Source organism: Pimephales promelas, chromosome 7 (assembly GCF_988280905.1).
Source record: "Pimephales promelas chromosome 7, fPimPro1.hap1.1, whole genome shotgun sequence".
In the NCBI taxonomy this organism is placed as follows: domain Eukaryota; kingdom Metazoa; phylum Chordata; class Actinopteri; order Cypriniformes; family Leuciscidae; genus Pimephales; species Pimephales promelas.
Genome location: NC_142775.1, coordinates 4,650,164 through 4,670,879, shown reverse-complemented (window position 1 = coordinate 4,670,879; position 20,716 = coordinate 4,650,164). Strand labels below are relative to the sequence as shown.

General features: G+C 41.2%; 2 protein-coding genes across 2 annotated transcripts in view; one reads left to right on the top strand and one right to left on the bottom strand.

Annotated features, from left to right (window-relative positions):
• The window catches only part of evx2 (even-skipped homeobox 2), a 4,722-nt gene extending 1,755 nt beyond the window's left edge, over positions 1-2,967 (bottom strand). The window contains exons 1-3 of the mRNA XM_039647165.2: positions 2,083-2,967; positions 1,199-1,434; positions 1-750 (exon numbers count right to left, since the gene is read on the bottom strand). The exon at positions 1-750 is cut by the window's left edge and continues 1,755 nt beyond it. Of these exons, the coding sequence (XP_039503099.2) occupies positions 133-750; positions 1,199-1,434; positions 2,083-2,479 (1,251 nt within the window). The 5' untranslated portion in view covers positions 2,480-2,967 and the 3' untranslated portion in view covers positions 1-132. The remainder of the gene's footprint in view (positions 751-1,198; positions 1,435-2,082) is intronic.
• A 13,223-nt stretch (positions 2,968-16,190) lies between these two features.
• hoxd13a (homeobox D13a) lies at positions 16,191-17,841 on the top strand. The gene is made up of 2 exons (XM_039647340.2): positions 16,191-16,794; positions 17,291-17,841. The coding sequence occupies exons 1-2, from the start codon at positions 16,278-16,280 to the stop codon at positions 17,518-17,520; spliced, it is 747 nt and encodes a 248-aa protein (XP_039503274.2). The 5' UTR covers positions 16,191-16,277; the 3' UTR covers positions 17,521-17,841.
• Positions 17,842-20,716: the final 2,875 nt, after the last annotated feature.

Sequence of the window (20,716 nt, the reverse complement as noted above, 5' to 3'; positions counted from 1 at the left end):
TCCATATTTGACCCAAAGTTGGGTTGAAACAACCCAGCAGTTTTAAGAGTGTAAATTTAAAAAATAATATCAATAAGAATAAAAATAATTACATGTCCTTCAAATAAAAGAGTGTACTATGCCAGTACTAAGCTATCTATTGAGCGCGCTCTCCTCTCTCTGGTCCGGTGAGGGCACCGCGGTTTTGCTGAGAACCGCGGCCGAGTATGGCAGGAATCCGCTCTCGGACCTCTGTCCGCTCGCAGTGCAGGTGAAGTCAGAGCTGGAGCTCCTGGAGCCGAGGGCACTGGCAGCCTGACTGCTGTGGCAGCTGAGACACGAGCACGGACCCGCCGCTGAAGGCGCACCGACCGCCGCAGCCGCAGCCGCCGCCGCCGCTGCTGCCGCTGACGCCGCCGCGGAGCTGTTCAGGCCCGCGGGAGACTGGTACAGTCCTGGGTGACGGAAGCTACACAGCAGCTCCGGGCGCGAGTATGGGTGAGAAAGCGCACGGAAAGTATCGAGGGGCCGAATAGAGGTAGCGAAAGGTGAAGACGCGGCCCCTGACGCGGCCGCCGCAGCAGCTGCTGCCGTGACACCGACGTGGGGGTAATAGTGTAGTGGCATGTGGGAATGGAAAGGGTAAGGCAGACTTCCGGTGGCGGCCGCGTGCGTCATCATATAGGTGTAGAAACTGGGATCCGCGGGATGTGGCCAGGACATGGCGAGCCGCTGCCGCTTGTCCTTCATTCGTCGATTCTGAAACCACACCTACACAGAAACACACAGGTAACAATTAGGGATGAGCGGAACAACACAACTAAACGATTAAACACTAACTGGCAAACAACCGCAGGACATAAGCATCTGCAATAATATTGGTTTAAGCTTTTTCACCAGAAAATAATTTACGCAATCGATTACGCAGATAATTCTGTAAATGCAACCCCTTTGGATAAGCTGAAAAGAGGCATGTTTCTGCATCAGACACAATAAAAATATCTGTGTTTAACAGTATAACCCCACTTTTATTTATTTTATTTTTTTTGTAAACAGCATTTACCAGAATTAGAACGCGGACATATGCAATTGCGTGTTTTCGTTTGTGTATTAATCTACTCCTTGAACCTCTGTGAAATATCTGTAAAAGCATAATGAATTAGCAGGAACATATTCGATCTGCTCTGGAAGAGGTGAACCAAATCATGACCATATATACCTTTATTGTTGTTTCGGGTAGATTTAATGCTGCGGCCAGTTCACATCTTCTGGGTCTTGACACGTAGTTTTCCCTGTAAAATTCTTTCTCCAATCTGCCAATCTGTTCCCGGGTAAACGCAGTCCGATACCTCCTCACTTGGTCCGAGCTCGAGCTGGAGTTTCCCATAGAATTACCGTTCAGATTCGAGAGAGACGAACTTGAATTGGAGGCCCCTGAATTACTGTCCGAAAAACCTAAATCGGATAATGAAAGAAATAAAATATAAATGTGTACATTTATTTGTTCTTTTATCACGCTAATTTGCACATTAAAATAAAATATACAAATACATGATTTATTTATAAATTGTAGCTATTCGGTTCAACGGGAACTTGTTGGGATTACATTTAACTTTATTTGTCACAAAGATGTAGCGCGCGAGTATTTTAAACCAAAAATAGAGAATAAACAATTAAACGTATCAAACAATTCGAATGCATATTTTTAGCATTGCAAAATGTATACAGTCTTATGTCTATAATGCAATCGCAGATCATTTAATTCAGGTGATAAAAATGCAACGCAGAGAGGCTTTAGAAAAAAATAAAGGTTCATTATTGGAATGTTGCAACAAAAGGATGGTAGAAAAATATTCTTTAGATTATTAAAACGAATTTTTATTTAAAAAATTGTTATTTTAAGAAATCTTCTTTGGGGGAACCGAAATTGTTCTCCTTTTTTGGAGCTTTTATTTTTAAGAGTGTATGAAATAAATTCTAAAAATAACATCAAATGGAATTTGAATTAGAGCTGTACCTTCCAAGCTTTGGAATATCCACTCAAATTAGCATTCGAACGAATGAATGAAGCACAAGCTGACAGTTTCCATGCGGTTTGTTTACCTTTGCTGTGGTTTTCCTTGTGTTGGCTGATGCTGCCCGGCGAGCGATGAGACGGGCATCCCACTTCCACATCACTGTTCATATCGGAGTCAGGAGAAACTTCAGGATACAGGTTTATTTTCTTCCTGCTTTCGGAGGACGACACTTCAGTGGAGGAGGTATTGTCGTTGTGGTGGTTTCCAAACAAGCTGTCTATCTCGAACTTGCCTTTGGTGGGAATATCCCCGAGCCCGCCGTGTATTCTCGGGCTGAGGCGACCGGCGTGCGGAGAGTTTTCCAGGGCCTCAAGCACCGCGTTCCCGGCAGAGTCGGTGAGGTTGGAGAGCCTCTTTCCCGCCACTGGACTGTGTAGTCCCCTTTCCATCAGAATCATCTCTTTTCTTATCCTCTCCATCATGAAGTCGTGCAGATAAAAAAAAAAAAGAAAAAAAAAAGAAATCCAAAGTCCCAGGGCTGGTGCTCCGATGACTGGTGGCGGATCTAATCCGCATTCAGCTCAGCTGCCGCCTCTAAATAATATAACACCTTTATGAGCTGGAAGCAAAAAACAGAGGAATGCCAGTGCGGGCAACGAATGACTGCTCAAAATGACCCGCGCATCCTCTCTGGTCCAGAAAGTCGTTCATCAAAAAGTGGTTTGCGCCTTCGTCGTTAAAGGTGCGCGTGACGCGGTTCGAATGATCATTTATTGTAACAGGTTTATAAGCAAATAAATAGGAGAGAGACTGTCATCGGTTGATAGAGTCGGCCCTTGATCGGCCAGACGCGTATATCCAGGTGGAGAGAGAGAGGAGAAGTGAGGAGAGCAGCTTCTGATCGGACTCTGTTTTAGATGGCTCCTGGGGTTGGCCTCTGGGGTGAAATTGACAGTCTGATTAATAAAATGAGCGCGGCAACATTTCCCTCTTCATTTAGGAATATCATTATGCTTTGATTCTCTATTGTTCCTTCCTTCTGTTCTGGCTCTCCCACTCCCTCTCTCACTCTCTCTCTCTCTCTGAGCTCTGTTTCTTTTTTCTTTCTCTGTCGATTATTTCACAACAGACGTTTTCGAATGAGAGGCATTAGTTAAAGATTTTTGCATCCAATTAGAAGATCCCGTTGCGAATATTGTTGTTCGTTACAAAATAACTATATGGAGAAATTCAATTTTGTGGCATTATTTAAACGCTGTGGTTTTCTTAGACTATATTTGTTGGAGATAAATGACCCGAACGTTTGCAAATCTTATCAATATTATTATACAATTTTTTAATCGTTTATTGGTAGAATTATATTTACTATTTTGTTATTAGTAGACGCGTTCTCGTTTTGCATTTTATGTATGCTGAAATCACGAGATGGTATTTTCAAATGTCAAATGATTGATGCTAATTTAACTGAAAACCTGTAAAATTAACAAATGTTTTCGTTTATTAAACCCATGTTTAAAATTCGTAGTATGAACGACTGAATCAAAAGTATGTAATACGACGGGGAAAACCCTTTTATTTATTTTGTGTATATTGCGAAATGGAATAATGTAATATTTATTCTATGCTTATCGCTACATATTTATAATATGCCGATCTTGAAACTGTATAGAGATTATAATTATGATCAATGCCAATCTAGATTGCCAGTCTTGCTGGTCATGCGTTTACACACAATACATCTAACACTTTATTTTACAGTGTCATTGTGACACTGTGAGTATGCAAAATTGCATACAACCAAAGCCAAGCAAACCCTAATCAAAACCCTATTGTAAATACATGTAGTTAACTAATATTACGCAGTACTTAATGTATAATTACAGTGTAAAAAATAAATATAATATCCAAAGGGGAAGGCTATTTCTCTTTATACATATTTCTTACAATATCTCTCCAACGCTGTAAAATAGGTAAGTATTAATCCGTTTTAAAATGTGTTCCTGCAGCTATAGTGTGTGCTCTCAAATCAAGTGTTAAGGTGTGGGCATGAGCGGCTCTGTAAGGCGAGGTTAAGTTATCCACTTCAAGCTGAGAGAGCGCGCGTGACCGAGACGCGCACTAAACCGTTTGCGCGTCCTCTGGCGCCCTCGCCAGTTTTACATCAGATGATACAACAGCTTGAATTCAGTGAGCCATCATCAACCCACTTTCCCATTTTGTTCAAATAATTCTTTAACAATAACCAGTTTGTTCATTTATTGTAACCTATTATATTTTATCAATTGTGACATCGGTAGAATCGAATGACATGTTCAGATCATTGTTAAAAATATTTGTGAAAAATAATAACTTTAATACATGATGAGATGAATGAAAAAAAAAAATGTCATCACTCTTGTTCCCATCCTGTATGAGCTTATTTCTTCTGCTGAACACAAAAGAAGATACATATATAGTTGGTTTTTTTTCATAAGGAAGTCAATGGGGCAGTGTCTGGTTACCAACATTCTTCAAAATATCTTCTTTTGTGTTTGGCAGAAAGAGGAAACTCATACAGGTTTGGCTTACAAGTTGACGGCGAGTAAATGATGACATAATTTAGATTTTTGGGTTAACTTTCCCTTTAAGCAGACAAATAATTACATTTGAATGTAATTTGTTAATTGCTATTTCAAAACTATTATATTCGAGATTAAAAAAAGTATTGATCTTTATTAAAGCTATACTCACATGACAGTTGATTACTTAAAACGTGGGAGACTGGGTGTGATTGGAACATGGGGAGAATTGTAACATCACCAATCAGGGATAAACTTGGAGTCCCATGATCATTTCAGTGTTTATCCAATTCCTCACAGATCCTTTATCCCACTGTATATTATTTATTTATTTATTTACCAAAACTGTATTATGTGCAGTATTTAAACTTTTGCAAATAAAACCATATAACTTATTAGGGGTCTGAATATTTTGGGAGACTACCTAATGATAAAGCTGACTGCAGTCATACATGAGCAAGGCAGCCCTAAGACAAATAGAAAAACGTCTCAGGTTGTGACTGTAACTCTAGTTTCCTGAAAAGGGAACGAAACGCTGCGTCGATGACGCTTTGGAAACGCCCCTGCGTGATTGCGTCTGAAGCACGTACCCCAACTAGTCCAATGGCGAGAGTGAGCATCATGGGTGGATTACGTCACGACCAGGAAAGGATAAAAGGACATCCGGTCTGACCGGCATTAGCTTCGATATAGCCGAAGCAAGTCGATCACAGGAATGTAGGAAGTATAGCAGGGTAACGCAGCGTCTCGTTCCCTTCCCTTACAGTCATAAGCTGAGATGTTCCCTTTTGAGGGAACTCACACTGCGTCGATGACGCTTTGGGAACGACAATACCAAAATGCAGTACTTACAATTGCCTGTATGAGAAACTGTTGGAGGAGCACCCTGCCGCATCACAAACCGCTTGAAGGGAAACTCCTGATAATAAGGCTTTAGAGGCTGCCATACCTCTAATAGAATAAGCTCTGACCACCAAAGGGGACGCTAGCCAGAGGACTCATAGGCAAGAGAGATAGCCTCAACGATCCACTTGCCATTTGTCTGCTTAGAGGCTGGATAACCCATCTAGGTGATCCAAAGCAAACAAACAACTGATCTGATTTGCACCTTAGGGACATATCCCTGTTTAGGGTATAAGAATGCCTTGACCATCCCGGGTGCAAATTCAAGGCAGGTGGGAGAAACCGAAAGGGCCTGAAGGTCTCCGACTCTTTTGAGGGCCGAAATAGCTAGAAGAAAGATGGTCTTGAATGTCAGAATTTTTTCTGAAACCAACTCTAGTGGCTCGAATGGAGTCCCTGACAGGCCTTTCAAAACTATTGCTAGGTCCCATGCCAGTACCCTAGTGCGAGTTGCAGGCCTCAGGCTCAAGGTGCCACGAAGGAAACATCTGATCAGGGGGTCTTGACCCAACGATGTATTACCCACCAGGGCGTGGAAAGCCGCAATGGCCACCACATAGATCTTTAAGGTGGATGGACATAAACCTGATGCAAAGCGATCTTGTAGAAACTCAAGTACTGTACAAACTGAACAGTTAAGATCCCACTGATGCTGGTGACACCAAGAATTAAATACTTAGTACATTCATTTCCTCGAAGCTGGAGCTCTGAAGCTTAGGATGGTCTCAACAACCTCAGTTGAGAGACCAATTTCTATGGAGTTGGGCCCCCTCAGAGGCCAAACCCATAGTTTCCAAATCTCTGGCCAGAGTTGAATTATTGTGTACCCCACCTGAGACAGAAGGTCTCTCCTGACTGGAATCTCCAAGGGAGAGCCATCAAGGAGATATATAAAGTCCATGAACCAAATCCGGCTCGGCCAGCGAGGTGCATCTGTACCATAGCATCCAGGGGGGTTGGAGTGAGGGAAAACCAGAGTGGAAAATGCGTTGTGTTCTGAGACGCAAATAGATCCACTTCTGCTCGGCCATAAACTTCCCATATGAACTCCACTACCTAGGGTTGGAGTCTCGACAGGATGTCTGCTCCTATATTCTGGCACCCTGGGACATACACTGCCCTCAGGGAGAGTATCTTTCCTAGCGACCACAGGAGGATCTGGTGCGTCAGTTTGCATAGTGGACACGAGCGCATACCCCCCTGGTGATTTATGTAAGAGACCACCAATGTGTTGTCTGGCCTCTCAATGTCTCAACGCAATGAAGACTGCCATCATTTCCAGGCAATTTATGTACCACGAAATATGATGACTCCTCCAGAGACCCTGAGCTGAGCGGCCTTTCATTGTCTTTCATTCCCAGCCAGTGAGGGAAGCATCTGTCGAGATAGCAACCCGATGGCAAAGAACTCCTAACACTGGACCCTGTGATAGGAAGCAAGATTTCCTACATATAACCAAGGCACGGAGACACCACTGTGTGATCTTGATTATACAAAGTGGGTTTTCTCTGGGATTCTCCTGAGGCACCACTGCAAAGGTCTGATGTACGGCAGGCAAAAAGGGTATCACATTGGCCGCCGCTGCCATGACGCCTAACAGTCTCTCAAACTGTTTCACAATGCGTGACTTGACTAGCTTTAGCTCTTTTGTGGCTGTGAGGATAGCAGCTACATGAGCGGGCGATAGGACGGTTCGCTTAGTGACTGAATCCAAGACCACACCAAGAAAAGTGGTCCTCTGTACTGGAGAAAGCACACTCTTCTTAGCATTGAGCCTCAACCCCAGTTTCTCCTCGTGTGCGAGGACAACATCTCGATCCCGAACCGCCTACTGCTCTGATTCCACTAAAATCAGCCAGTCGTCATTGTAATTCAAAATGCGTATGCCTTGTAGCCTGAGCGACAGATGAAGATCTAGTATAGGACGCAACCCCCCATACTTTTTTGGAACCATGAAGTAGTGGCTGTAAAAAGCCTGCTCGGGATGCACTAGCGTGATCAACACCCCGTTGTAGCGTGGTGGATGAGAACCAAACTGTATTCTGTATCCACTTTCTACCATCTGCTGGACCCATTGAGATGTGTTTGGCAGATTTTTCCATTCTGTCAGATAATCTACTAAGGGCACCAGCCTCTCGAGACTGGCCTCTTGTTTAACGGCCCCCTGAGGGCATCGAGATGGAACAGGCACTGTATACCGAGGTGTACACCGCTCCACCCCAATTGGGGCTGCCCTCAGCGGTCTGACGCCGGTGGCATCAGGACCTTTTCTCAGCCGAAGCCTTCTTAATATGAAGAACGGTCCTCATTTCTGGCTTCTGCTTTGAAGGCTTCGGCTGAGAGTGTCGCCCCGGCCCCCATGATTTTGGAGGAGAAGCACGGGATGCAACACTCTCTTTTAGTTGCGCTCTATATGAGGAGCTCGACGGCTGGAGCTGCTGGGTGTGGCGAGGGAGATATTTTTAAATGCCTCAGATTGCTTTTTGGCCTCCTGGAACCTCTCAACGACCGTATTGTCGCTGATGAGGCCAGAAGGTGTTAATGGAGTGAAACTCATCCAAACTCATCCTTTCCAATCACCATATTACCTGTCTGCATTAAAGCCATTTCTTCTTCAATTTTACCTGCAATCACTCACATTATCCACACATCACTTCATCACACTGGTACTTCTCCCACAGTATTTAAGCAGGCTCAGGTAACCCCACTGCTTCAGAAACCCACTCTAAATGAAGCACTATTTTCTACCACAACAGATCGGAATCCCTTCTTCCATTTATTGCACAAACAAGCGAGTTGTGTTCAATCAAGTCTCTGCATTTCTCACACAGAACATGGACAGCAACCAGTCTGGCTTCAAAAATGTTCCCTCAACTGAGACTGCCCTGCTCTCGGTTGATGCTCTTAGACTGGCAAGAGCAGCTTCCAAATCATCAATACTCATCTTGCTGGATCTGTCTGCTGCTTTTGATAGTTAACCACCAGATACTCCAGTTAACTATCATGGCAAAGGGCATCTTAGTCTTACCTCTCAGGTAGGTCATTAAGGGTGTTATGGAGGGGTCACATCATCCACTGTAGCTACTGAGGTGCCTCAGGGCTCAGTGCTTGGACCACTATACCTAAACTCTCTTTGCAGGTCTTCCAGGATGTACTGTATTTACTGCGGCAGCAAGAGTGGTCTGTAATGAGCTGGAGAGAGCACATGTCACACTTAACTCTCATCAATTTTCAATGGTTGCCAATAATTGCTCACATCAAATTCAGGGGACTTAAGTTTGCCTCAGAACAACCGCTGGCTCTGCACCCCCTGTACGTAAATGTACTACTTAAGATTTATATGCCCTCCGGAAAGTTATGTTCTGCAAGTGAGCGACGCCTCATGGTTCCATCCCAAAAAGGTACAAAATAATTTTTATGGACCTTTACCTTGACTTTTTCCTGCTGTTGGAATGACCTGCCTAACTCAACCTGATCGGTCTTTTTCATCAACACTTCAATGCTATTAATAATACCATCCTAACACTTTCTATTATATTGCGCTTCTATCTATTTTTCTATTTTGGACACAGAGCATTTAATTTGATGTACCTTGGATAACTTTTCATTTACGGTAATGTTATCTGCCCACTGCAGTGCTCATCCAGGGTGCAAAAAATGTGATTTAGGCGATCACAGCTCAATCCATAAGAAAGCAGTGGGGCTGCATCTCTAGGGCGAAAGAGCATTGCAACAGCAAACCACTGCAATCCTCCGCTATATCCAGTTTCTTTTTCTGCTCTGTTTCTCTATCAGGTAACGTTAGGTGTAGAAGTGAGGCCACTCAACCGGATGTACCGTTAACGTTAATCCTGTCAGATCGTCTATCCATTGACAGGGTGTACAGTACGTGTCAGCCAAACTGGTTCCCTCCATAAAAATCTACTTTTACTTTTAGTAAATAACAATCTGGACAGTGGGTGACATTGCACATTGAGATAAAAATTGGATTTTCTCCAGTCATTGTAAAAACCTACCTAAGCTCAACCCACAAAAAAGGTCACCATGTTTACTAATGGCGCTTTTCCACTGCATAGTACGGCACGGTTCGGCTCAGTACGCTTCGACTCGGCGCGGAACAGTTCGGTTCGCTTTGCATTTCCACTGCAGTAGTACCCCTTCCAAGTGTGTGGGACTGATCGTTATTTGCGCGCGCCTCTACTGCCATGACATCATCTTAAAAGCGCCACATTTTCAAACCCACAACACAGGAACAATGGAGACTATCGAGGGGATGGTGTTCCTGATTCTCGGTATGTGGTTGTTTTTAACTGCTAGACGGAAAAATGTGTTTAAAATGAGGCTGATGGCAGCAAAACAAAAATACTGCTAAAAAAGTGTCTCGTGTCTCGTGTCGCAAATCCAATGACGCTAGTAGTGACGCTGGTAGTGACGATTCTGTCTGACCAATCAGTGATCTGCAGTTGTTCACGTCACATTTTAGTACCGGTACGGTACGCTTGGAACCTCAACAGACCAGGTACCATTTAAAGTGACCTGAAGCGAACCGTACTGTACCGTACCATGCAGTGGAAAAGCACCACAAGTGAGCCGTACCGAACCGAACCGTACCGTACTATGCAGTGGAAAAGCGCCTTAACTGAAAAGTGGTCTATAGCTTCCTTTGCTAAAAGAGATTTCACCAGAGCCTGTTCTGGATGTACTACTGTGAGAAACACCCCGTTGTATCATGGTGGACGAGAGACAAACTGGATTCTGTAACCCTTTTCTACAATCTGCAGGACCCATTGAGATATGTTTGGCAGAGTCCTCTGCCAGATAATCTACTTAGGGAAGGAGCCTCTCGAGGTGTGCCTCTGATGTAGTTAGAGTAGCCACTTCGGTGACTTGAAGCATACTGGCAGGAAACAACCGATTTTACGGATTTTTGACTGTCCTCAGACTGTCCACAAGCTTGACGCAGCGCTGTGGTAATGTTGAATCACAAGATCACTGGAAACCACTGCACCTCGAGGCACCAAGGGTGGCGGGGTGGGGTTGGCAGAACGGCCTCCTTAGGGCATTGAAGTGCCGTGGGGACCGTGTAATGTGGGGGATGCCCTCAGAAGGGGGATGCCCCGGAGGGGGATGCCCTCAGAAGTCTGACGCCATTGATTTGCGGGAAGAACGTTCCTCAGATTAGTCTTCTGCTTAGAAGGCTTGGGCTGAGACTGTCGCCCCGAACCCCATGATTTTTGAGGGAGGGAAACGAGATGAGACACTCTCCTTCTGTTGCGCTCAATATGAAAAGCTAGACGGCTGGATCTGCTCATGCCCAGCAGCCCCGGGGGCCTGGGGATGGCAAGGGAAGTAGCACTTAAAACGCCTCCATTTGTCTTTTAGCCTACTGAGACCACTTCACTACAGCTTCACTTGTTTAAAGCTTCTTGTTCTGTGGAGCAAGTTGAGTAACTTAGTAGGAGAAAGCTGAGTAGTAGAGGTTACCATTCATCCTCTTTTTTCCCGGACATGTCTAGCCGTCGAGATCGCACAAAATGTCCGGGATTCAGCTTTTGCTTTCTGCAGTCGCCATTCATTGTTTAAATGCACACCTTTTGTTTCAATCTAACTGAATTCATTCCGATTGGTGAATCTGAGTGTAGTTTTTACATGAACGCTAAACAAGTGATCGGTTGATGTGCGTTTTAACATTGCTAAGAAAATTCCTGTTCCTCTGTGAGAGATACGAGGCCGATGAGTCTCACAGGTGTCGTTCATCGGTAATCAGGCCACCGGCCTCGCGACGTTCTCCTGCAGCCCTCACTCGTCCTGCTCGCCACAGTAAATGACTCTTGCTGTTCTCCCACGGCCCTCACTCGTTCCACTCGCTACAGAAAACATGACTTGCGCTGTTCTCCCGCGGCCGTCACTCGTCCTGCTTGACAGAGTAAACATGACTCGCGCCGTTCTCCCGCGGCCCTCACTCGTCCCGCTCGCCACAGTAAACATGATGAATGGCGACTGTAGAATGCAAAAGCCGAATCCCGGACATTTTGGCCAATCTCGAAACACATTTTCGGGGAGACTCATCACAGAGACTCACTAGTAGCCTAGACTTGTTGTTTAACTCCTGCGCTCTCTTACCGGTAGGCGTGGCCTCCTAGGGAAGCGAAGAAAGTGCATTCTGGGAGTTTTTGTCTTTCATCCACATAAGCCAAAGATACATTTTCTGGCTTTTCTCAGTCTAGAAAGCTCCAAATTAAAAAAATAATTTCACATTTCTTCTACATAAATGACCCATTTTAAATACACATTCATCTTTCCAGAGGTGAAGTATCCCTTCAAAGAACAGTACTTTGAAGCAGAGTAAAAGCAGCGTACAACGGTCACACAAGCGATGAGGTACCAAGTCCTTTCTGATGTGTTTAACGAGATACAGAAATACCCCTGATCCACACCAGCGCTATAAAAAGTGCAGCTACACAACAACTGGAGATTTATCTAGCTGAACTATCCATCACTGGAAGTGACAAACCCCTTGACTACATGTGCATGAACAAAGATCGCTGTCCATTGCTTGCACCGAATGCATGCAGATATTTATCAGCACCAGCACAGATAGTAAGAAACTATTCAGTACAGCATCTTATATTCTTGATGAGAAGAGGAATAGTCTCTTCAGTAAGATAGCTTAGAACCATTGCACTTGAAGAGAATCCGGCCACTATTACTTAAATAGAAACCGGTCCAGTTTGCTATGTTTAGTTGTTTACATTAAAATTGTGTAGCCCTGTGATACTTTGTTCTTGACTTGAGGCTACATCTGTTGTTTTTATTTCCTTTATTAGTGCTCCTGTCCTGGTTCACCCTAATCTGAACATCGCCCTCGTGTGGAGGTCAATACCTTCTCCGCTACCATTCGCTATCATTGAACAATATAGTCACATACTGGCTCAGACTTCCACCACCACACTACAACCTCACACCCATGTTTCATAAGTCACTTCTCACTGTCAGGACTTTACCGGGCTTTCTCTCTCCATGCCCATGGCACTCTCTCTCCCTAGACCATAGAGGCTCCCGAGCATCAACTGGAATGGCCGAGCAACCAAGGAAATCACACAGAAAATCACAAGATTTTCTCCAACCATTTTAACCAATAAATAATAATAATTATTATTATTATTATTATTATTCAATAATCAATATGTAGATATGTAACGGAGTTATGTTTAAATTCATGCATAAATTGGGAAAACTGGACATTGGCTGTTATGTCTCTTGCATCAGCGTACGTACTTTTATGGGCGGAGCTACGTCACCAGCAGCAGATTCTCTGGTATGTCGCATTTATAAGCGCTGTGTCATAAAAATTAGTTTATATAGTCTTTAAGTACAAAGGATGGATTTTATATTACACACAAGTATACATTAAACTGTTAGTTACTAGTTTTACTAGGATTACCCCCTTGGGTTGAACGACCACTTTGCGGTTCATGCTACATACTTCGATACAGTAGGTGGCGGTATGCACCTTTAAAAGACATGGTTGCAATCTGCCATGAAAGAAGAAGAAGAAGAAGAAGAAGAAGAAGAAGAAGACCACAATTTGGTTTCTGCAAACAGTCGTGACTAGCTAGTTGATTTCTTCCAAAGGGGTAATCCATCAGCCTGAAGTTGAAGCCGGCCAGGTGCCGCCATCTTGTAGCAGAACTTCACTTGAGTTAGCATTTCCATTGACTCCCATTCATTTTGGCATCACTTTGACAGCGAATAACTTTTCATGTGAGGCGTTTGAAGACTCCATTTGTCCATTATTTATTTCTAAAGAAACACAACAATGTATAAAATGCTCCATTACCTTGTGGCGTATGTTATGGCCCCGTAGTCCGTAGAAGCAGTTTTTTTTTTTTTTTTTGTAAAAGTAGGCTAACGATTGCGTCATAACCACGCGACTTTCTGTCGCATTGAAGAGAGATTACCGTATGGACAGGAGGAGAAGCTCGCAGGCAATCGGGGAAACGTGGAGGCAAAATGACAAAATAATTCATCAGAATACCTAGCAAAAGTTTATCCTGCTCCTAGCTCATGGACAGCCTACTCACACTCTCCGCCACTGCAAGTTTCTGAAAGAAATGATGCAGATTTCTCATGCTACACCCACTAGAAGACAGAGGTTGCTTACGTCACATCTAGGTCGGTTTGAGTGCGGTTTGAGTCTGCGCGTCCTAAAAAATCGCTAAAATGGGCTTCATTTGTCTCAATTGAGTTCCAATGAGATGGCTCTGCTGCTTCTTATAGAGTCTATGATTTCTGCAGATGCATCTACGGCAGTGAAGCATCGAGTTAACATCGTTGCAAACGCTCCCCTGGATGGTAAAACAACCACAGAACACAAATTTAATTAAAGTACCATAATGTAGGCCTACTAAAATGGTGACATTTAAAATATTAAATTCAGCAATTAAAAAAAACAAAAAACAACAACACATCTCCAGACGCAACGCTCCTTTCCATTGTTATTTGCATAAAAGTTGGCTACAAACACGTTTGGTGTGAGCAGTTTGTTGTTCGTTTACTGTAGCTCACAGAAGTCGTTACTTAACCAGCCGTTTAGGCATAAGCCTAAGTGTTCGTGTTCCTGTTGTGGGACTGTCAGTCGCCAGGCTTCAGTAAAACATTATTGTTGCAAAGATCTGTAAAGGTGTTCATCGAAATTTATAACTTGTGTCTAAAGGCTGATTAATATAGGCTATCTGTTAAGCCCACCTAAGCATGTCTTGCATTTGTCATCGACCGCTTGTTTTAAAGTCTTCGGTTTACTGACAACATCCACATCAAACATTACAATGCTCAAGATAACTTTCGTTAACTCTACAATGAGTAAATCCACTTAACCAGATAGCTAATTACTCTTCAACAACGATAGGCCCAACCGTACAAATATCAGAACTACTGCAAAAACGGAAGTTCAGACGAAATACTAAAGATGGCTTTACTTGCTTGTTTCTCTGGTGCAATATAAGGTCTAGACCAGGATTTAGGATTGTTTTTAGATGAGAAAGTAATTTTCAAGCGTCAGGCTGTTTTTATAGTGGGAGGTTTTATGAATAGCCTATCCCACATCAGATTTGAATGGAATGCAGCAATAACTATTAGCATTATGAAAGGTATGTTCCATCATTCTGTCTTTACAGCTAGTTTTACTGCTGTGGTATGTCAACAAACCACAAGCTTCTTGTGAAGGCACTACAGAGAAATAATTGCAGGTTGTCTGGTTTCCCTCCCAGTTCTAATTGTGTGCTTTCGAGCGGCTCACAGGTGTTTCACAGTGGGATGGTCTAATCTAAAGGATTGGAATGGCAAAATTGTTTTTTCCTCCTCTTTCATGCTTTGTCTTACTCACACTCAAGGGCATGCCACAAAGTTAACACTAAACCATTGAAGCCCTCCAGGTATGGAATGCTAACAATTTTAACTTTTTCTTTATTCGTTTCTTTTTTGTTTAAAATATGTTTGTCGGGTGTATCCCAAAGACCTTGACATGACCGTTTACTCCTAAGAAAGGACCAGTCAAACATAAGTGGCACGTCTTACTTCTTTTCTTTACATTATATTACAGAGCCATCTAGTGATTGAAATATATTACAGCAGCCCGTTCTGACATTTATCAAATGATATGGCCTATCCAAAACAGTCTCATGAAAGTGCGTATCTATACCACGATTGTCATTTCTCGTGGCATTTATACGCCAAATATGGTTTTTGCGTGCATACGCACTGAACCCCACTGTTTAGGGGGAAGGGGGGTGGGGAGTTCGTACTTATTATACGCCAAAAAGTGCGTATCATATGCACGCGAAAAACGCGTACCATATGCAAAAAGTAGTTTTGGCGTATAAATGGCACGAGAAATGACATTCTTGCTATAGATACGAACTTTCATGAGGCCTATCACGCATGTCACTTGTTCAGCGATTTTTATTTTTTTTTTAAATAAAGAAGTTAATAGTTTTATTCAGCTTTATTCAGTACACATTACATTGATCAAGACATTTAATTTCTGTTTCAAACAAATGCCGTACTTTTGAACTTTCTAAAGAATCCTGAAGAAAATGTCTCATTGTTTCCAATATATATATATATATATATATAAAGCCTCACAACATGTTTTCAACATTGATGATGTTTCTTGAGCATCAAATCAGCATAATATAATGATTTCTGAAGGATCATGTTCATGTGACACCGAAGACTGAAGTAATGATGCTGAAAATTCAGCTTTGATCACAGAAATGTATCACGATAGAAAGGTTATTTTAAACTGTCTCAATATCACTTTACTGTATTTAAGTAAATGCAGCCTTATTTACACATGTATGCACACAGTAAAATGACATGAAAATATAATTTGTTTGACAGAGCATCACGCACGGCTTAAAACAAAAATGTTTGCTTATACAGGACTAATACGAGACATTTCCACTGCTGTGTGCATTTTAAAGTTTTTAATTGTATTTGATTAGACTTTAAATATATATAATACATAGGCTATATGCAGAGAAAAAATATTTACGACTTTTTAAAATGCCTCAGGCTTTCACATGGACAACTGAAAACTACACTGTGGTGTAGTCCAAGTTCAGCTTAACTATTTGCATGTCACATGGCGATAACTATCCAATCGGGTACTAGGTTATCTGACCTATTTAGTCCGGAAAATAAACATAAAAGCTAAACTGTCAACGGAGTCTGTTCTCCGCTAACAGATTTATTGGGTTTAAGTCCATATAAGACGATGAGTTAAATTACAAATCATATAGACTGTGTGGACCTAAATATGGAAGTACTAGTGGGACTGGATGAGCAGTTTAGAAGTTTTTACCCGTACTCGAGCCGGTCTGCGCCAGGAACTCCGCTGTTCTCTTCAGCTGAACGACTTACTTCTATAAACTCCGACTCTCTTACTCCTTACGCTTCGTTTCCAGACCATATTCCCCAAAATTCCTCAGTCACTTATGGATGTAATTTCGGAAACATTTGTTATTGCTGCAAAGTACCACAGAACGCTTTGTTTCCGCCTAGTTTTGTGAAACAAAGTGCGAATGGACAGTCTGAACCCGTGGATTATGGTGATGCCTCCAGATGGCTTAAGGAGTTGGCTCTCCAAGGTCATTCCTACCCAAGAATCCCTGCCTGTTTTGATTTACCTAGAGCAGGAGATCACACACATGAGACTGGTTGGACAATGGAAGACCACCAACCATGGGACTGGTCAAACAACTGCAGCAGGAGTCAACTTTATTACTGCAAAGACCAGACGCAGAGCCCGCATATCTGGAAACCATCATTGGCAGGTAAAAGACTTGAGGTCTGCTCTGTGAATCACTCCTCGCCTCTCTTCATTAGTTGCGTATAAAGTCAGAACTTTTTTAAAGAGGCGAAAATTATGCACAAATTCTCCGATCGAAGGATCAAGAGATTTTCCCATCTTGTGTTCATTGACAGAGGGTATCCTCAATTTAAAACATGTATTTTATCTTTTCTTGTAGGCTACAAACTATAGGCACCGCCTAAATGTCAAAATTATGTCCGTATCGAGATCATTAAATACATACATCCTTGAAAGCAGAAGCACAGATTTAGTACGCTAAAAGTTGAAATTATTCTTGACTCAAATTAAAAAGAAAATGCGTTATTTTAAACCTAATTTGAGTTTATTTAATGAAAATGAACATGTCGCGCTTTAAAAAAAGACGGCAAGGTCAGATACGATTTCATAAATGATCTTGGAATAATGGAAAGGTCTTGTAACAGAAGATTGATTGATTAAAATGACTTGTATTTCCCCAGAGGGAAGAGTTTCGTCCTGTCAGCGCGGGAGAAAGAAACGTGTTCCTTACACAAACCTGCAGCTGAAAGAACTCGAGCGGGAATTCACCAACACTAAGTTCATTACTAAAGAGAAGAAACGGAGGATCTCTGCTTCTACCAATCTGTCAGAAAGACAAGTCACGATATGGTTTCAAAACCGTCGAGTCAAGGATAAGAGGAAACCTAACAAAGACCTTCAACGCTTTTAACATTAAAAGCGCTATATAAATGAAGATGACTGACCTAAAATAATTTTAATCCTGTTAAAGATTAATTTATACAATTGCTGATAGGCTAGACGAGCTCTTTGTCCTCTTTAGTGATGGCTATAAATATTATCTTTTTCAAATATTTATGTACTTAAAGTGGCAGCTCAGATGTCCAGCTTTGAGTTTTGAGATTGTCATTGTATTTCAGTAGTGTCAGATAAAAACAAATCTTATTTTTCAAAATAATTGAAATATTGTTAAACCATTTTTTGTCATTTTGTAGCAGTATAGCCTGCTTTCTATATCCCAGACCACTGTTCTTTCCATGCTGTCAAAATGTGCAAATTGTGTACCATATTTGTTTATATTAGGCTACCAGAGTTGTAAATCCAGAATGCAACACTGACGTAAATAAACTTAATTAAATAAAATAAAACGTTTCATGACATTTATCATGTGGGCTAGGGGGAAAATTTAAAACATTTGTTTGTCGGTGTTCTCTTTATCTCTCGTGCAAATAGAATCATTCTATCGTGGACAGATTTAGATAATTTCAACAACGACCGTGACTGGTTTTCCCGTGAAACCACGTAAATATGGCAAGAAAGACGCAGTCTTTTGATAATTAATTTATTTCCGCTTCAATTTGAATTATTCACAGAGATATGCTTGCATTTTACTGTGTTTAGTGTCATTGCAGCTTCACTATACAGTAAAGCATTTGCCAAAAGCGCTTTCCCATTCCATGCCACGTGATTGGCTTGCATTTAGTAGCCTATTTGACAGTCGGCCTTTACTTTTATGTTGGACAACTTTGATTATAACGAATCAATTCAGTAGAGGATTGATATTCTTAAAAGCATGTAGCCTATTTCACAACTGTTGAGACTTGCAATGTTTTTTTTGTTTTTTTTTCACAATGGTGTCCAAATTAATTGATGTGAATATTATTAGCACGATTTTCAGACTCACAGTAATTTTTGAGCAGCCAAATTAAGTTGGTTATTTTATGGATTGATTGATAATAAAATTTTGTCTATTTTCGAAAAGCAAAAAACTCAAAATAAACAGCTAAATGCACGTTTTTTGTTGCCTTTTATAAAAATAAATATATACTAATCACCTTCTTTTGAAACTGGGTGTTCTCGGTGACCTTGAGACACATTGTCAGACTAAACCTTGACTTCAATGGGTCTCATGAATAATACTTGCCAAAAATTCATGAAGCTGCGTCGCCATCTATAGGTCAGCATGTGCCTTGCATTAAGATCATTTATAATCCAAGAAATACTGTTTGTATTAAACAATGTCTAGCATTTTAAGATTGTTTTTCAACTGCTTTGACCATGTCAAAGAGAATATGGCGCTGTGAGTTTTGAATAAATATGTAGGATATTAAAGCTAATATGAAGGTAATATGTCACAATTTGGGAAAAAAATGTACAATCCACCTTCATGAAAAGACTTCCATCCGGGGGCTGAGAAATCTCAACACAATAATAACAATTCCTAGCTGTTTTATGTTTTGCCGAATTGGTTGGCGAATTACAAAGGGTTTAACAACGACTGCACTTAAACTTTTAAAGAAAATGTGTATAGTTCAGTCTGTTAAAAACTCCGCTTTTTCAAAATATCTGCCTTTTAGATTGAATTTTAAAAGAATTAGACTGTCAAACGTATTTTTTGTTTTGTTTTTCTGTCTAATTAAATGCACTTGGACTTGTTTTGGTAAAATCTGCGTCTGGACTTTGACCTTGAACTATTCTGATGTAGGCTTCTACCATACCCTTTCCATGAAGGCTAAATATTTTTTAACGTTGAACGGATGAGAGTTCTGCGGTTTAAACACGCAACAGAACGCGAAACAGTCTAAATCAATCCCATTTAAAAGGTTTTAATGCATTTACTGGACTCGTAAAAAGTGGGAGGTTGTAGCCTACTGTCTCCACTCTTTCCGGAAATTGCCTGTTTACAATAGTCATTTTGTCTGCTCCTTCATATGTGCACTTTCTTTAAAACGTGTTTTGGATCATCTGGACAAATCTTAAGGTAAGATAAAAATGACTTGCATACCCTGACCTACCCTTACAATTTTAGCAACCGGCAACAAAGATTATCCGACGACATCTAAATGTTTAATTTCCGATAGCTCGCGGGACCTCAAGACCAACAATCGACTTTAAAACGAATTTAGATATCAGCCAATCAATGACGAAATCCTAAAAACAAATGTTTGAATTAGTAGCTATTTAAAATTGTATAATACTGTATTAAAGTTATAAAATATCAAAACCTTTTTCGTTTGCACCAAAAATTTGTATAAGCATCCGTTTGTGAGCTTAAGGTTTACAGATTGCCTTTCAAAGGTAGGCCTACGCTTATAAACAGTTTTATACATGCATTATAAGCTCTATCTGGCTTTATCCCCTTGTATATTTGTGTAGCGCTTTTCTCAATTACATATTATTTCAAATCAGCTTTACGGAAAATGTTTCTATATTACAATTCAGAGTAATCTGTTATCAGAGGTGACTGAGTCAAAGAAATCTCCAAATGTCAGAAATGTAGGCTACAGTTCTGAGATGATGATAATAATACACACACAAAAACACTTGACATAGGCTAACTTTAAATTAAAGTAAATGAACGTCATGCGTAGTGAAAACTAATTTATGTGAACTTCACAATTTCCTTTAACTTATTTTTTTTTCAATTACGCATGAAATTTTATAATTTTAAAGCAACGGGTTTCCACACTTTTTAAGTTAAATCAACTGATTACTTTTTTTCATGCAGCAACAGTTAGCGGTTTTATTTTAGCTGTATTCGTTTAGACAGAAACAATGATCTCATTAAAGCAGTTACGACCATAGTTGTGATCATATATAATTAGGTCACAATTTGGCAGTTGCGATCATAATAATTAGGCTAAATATATATAGAGAAAATTTGGCAGTTGTGATCACAATAATATCTACAATATATAGGCAATTTGGTAGTTGAGATCATAATAATATAGGCTACAATATATAGAAAATTTGGCAGGTGTGTTTACGAAATGACACAAACGCGGATCCTTTGAAAGTCCATAGCCGTTTTCTCAGAAATGCAGCATTGTAATGTTTTTTTTTAATTATTATTACACCTTTATGACGTGTGTGTGTGTGTGTGTGTGTGTGTGTGTGTGTGTGTGTGT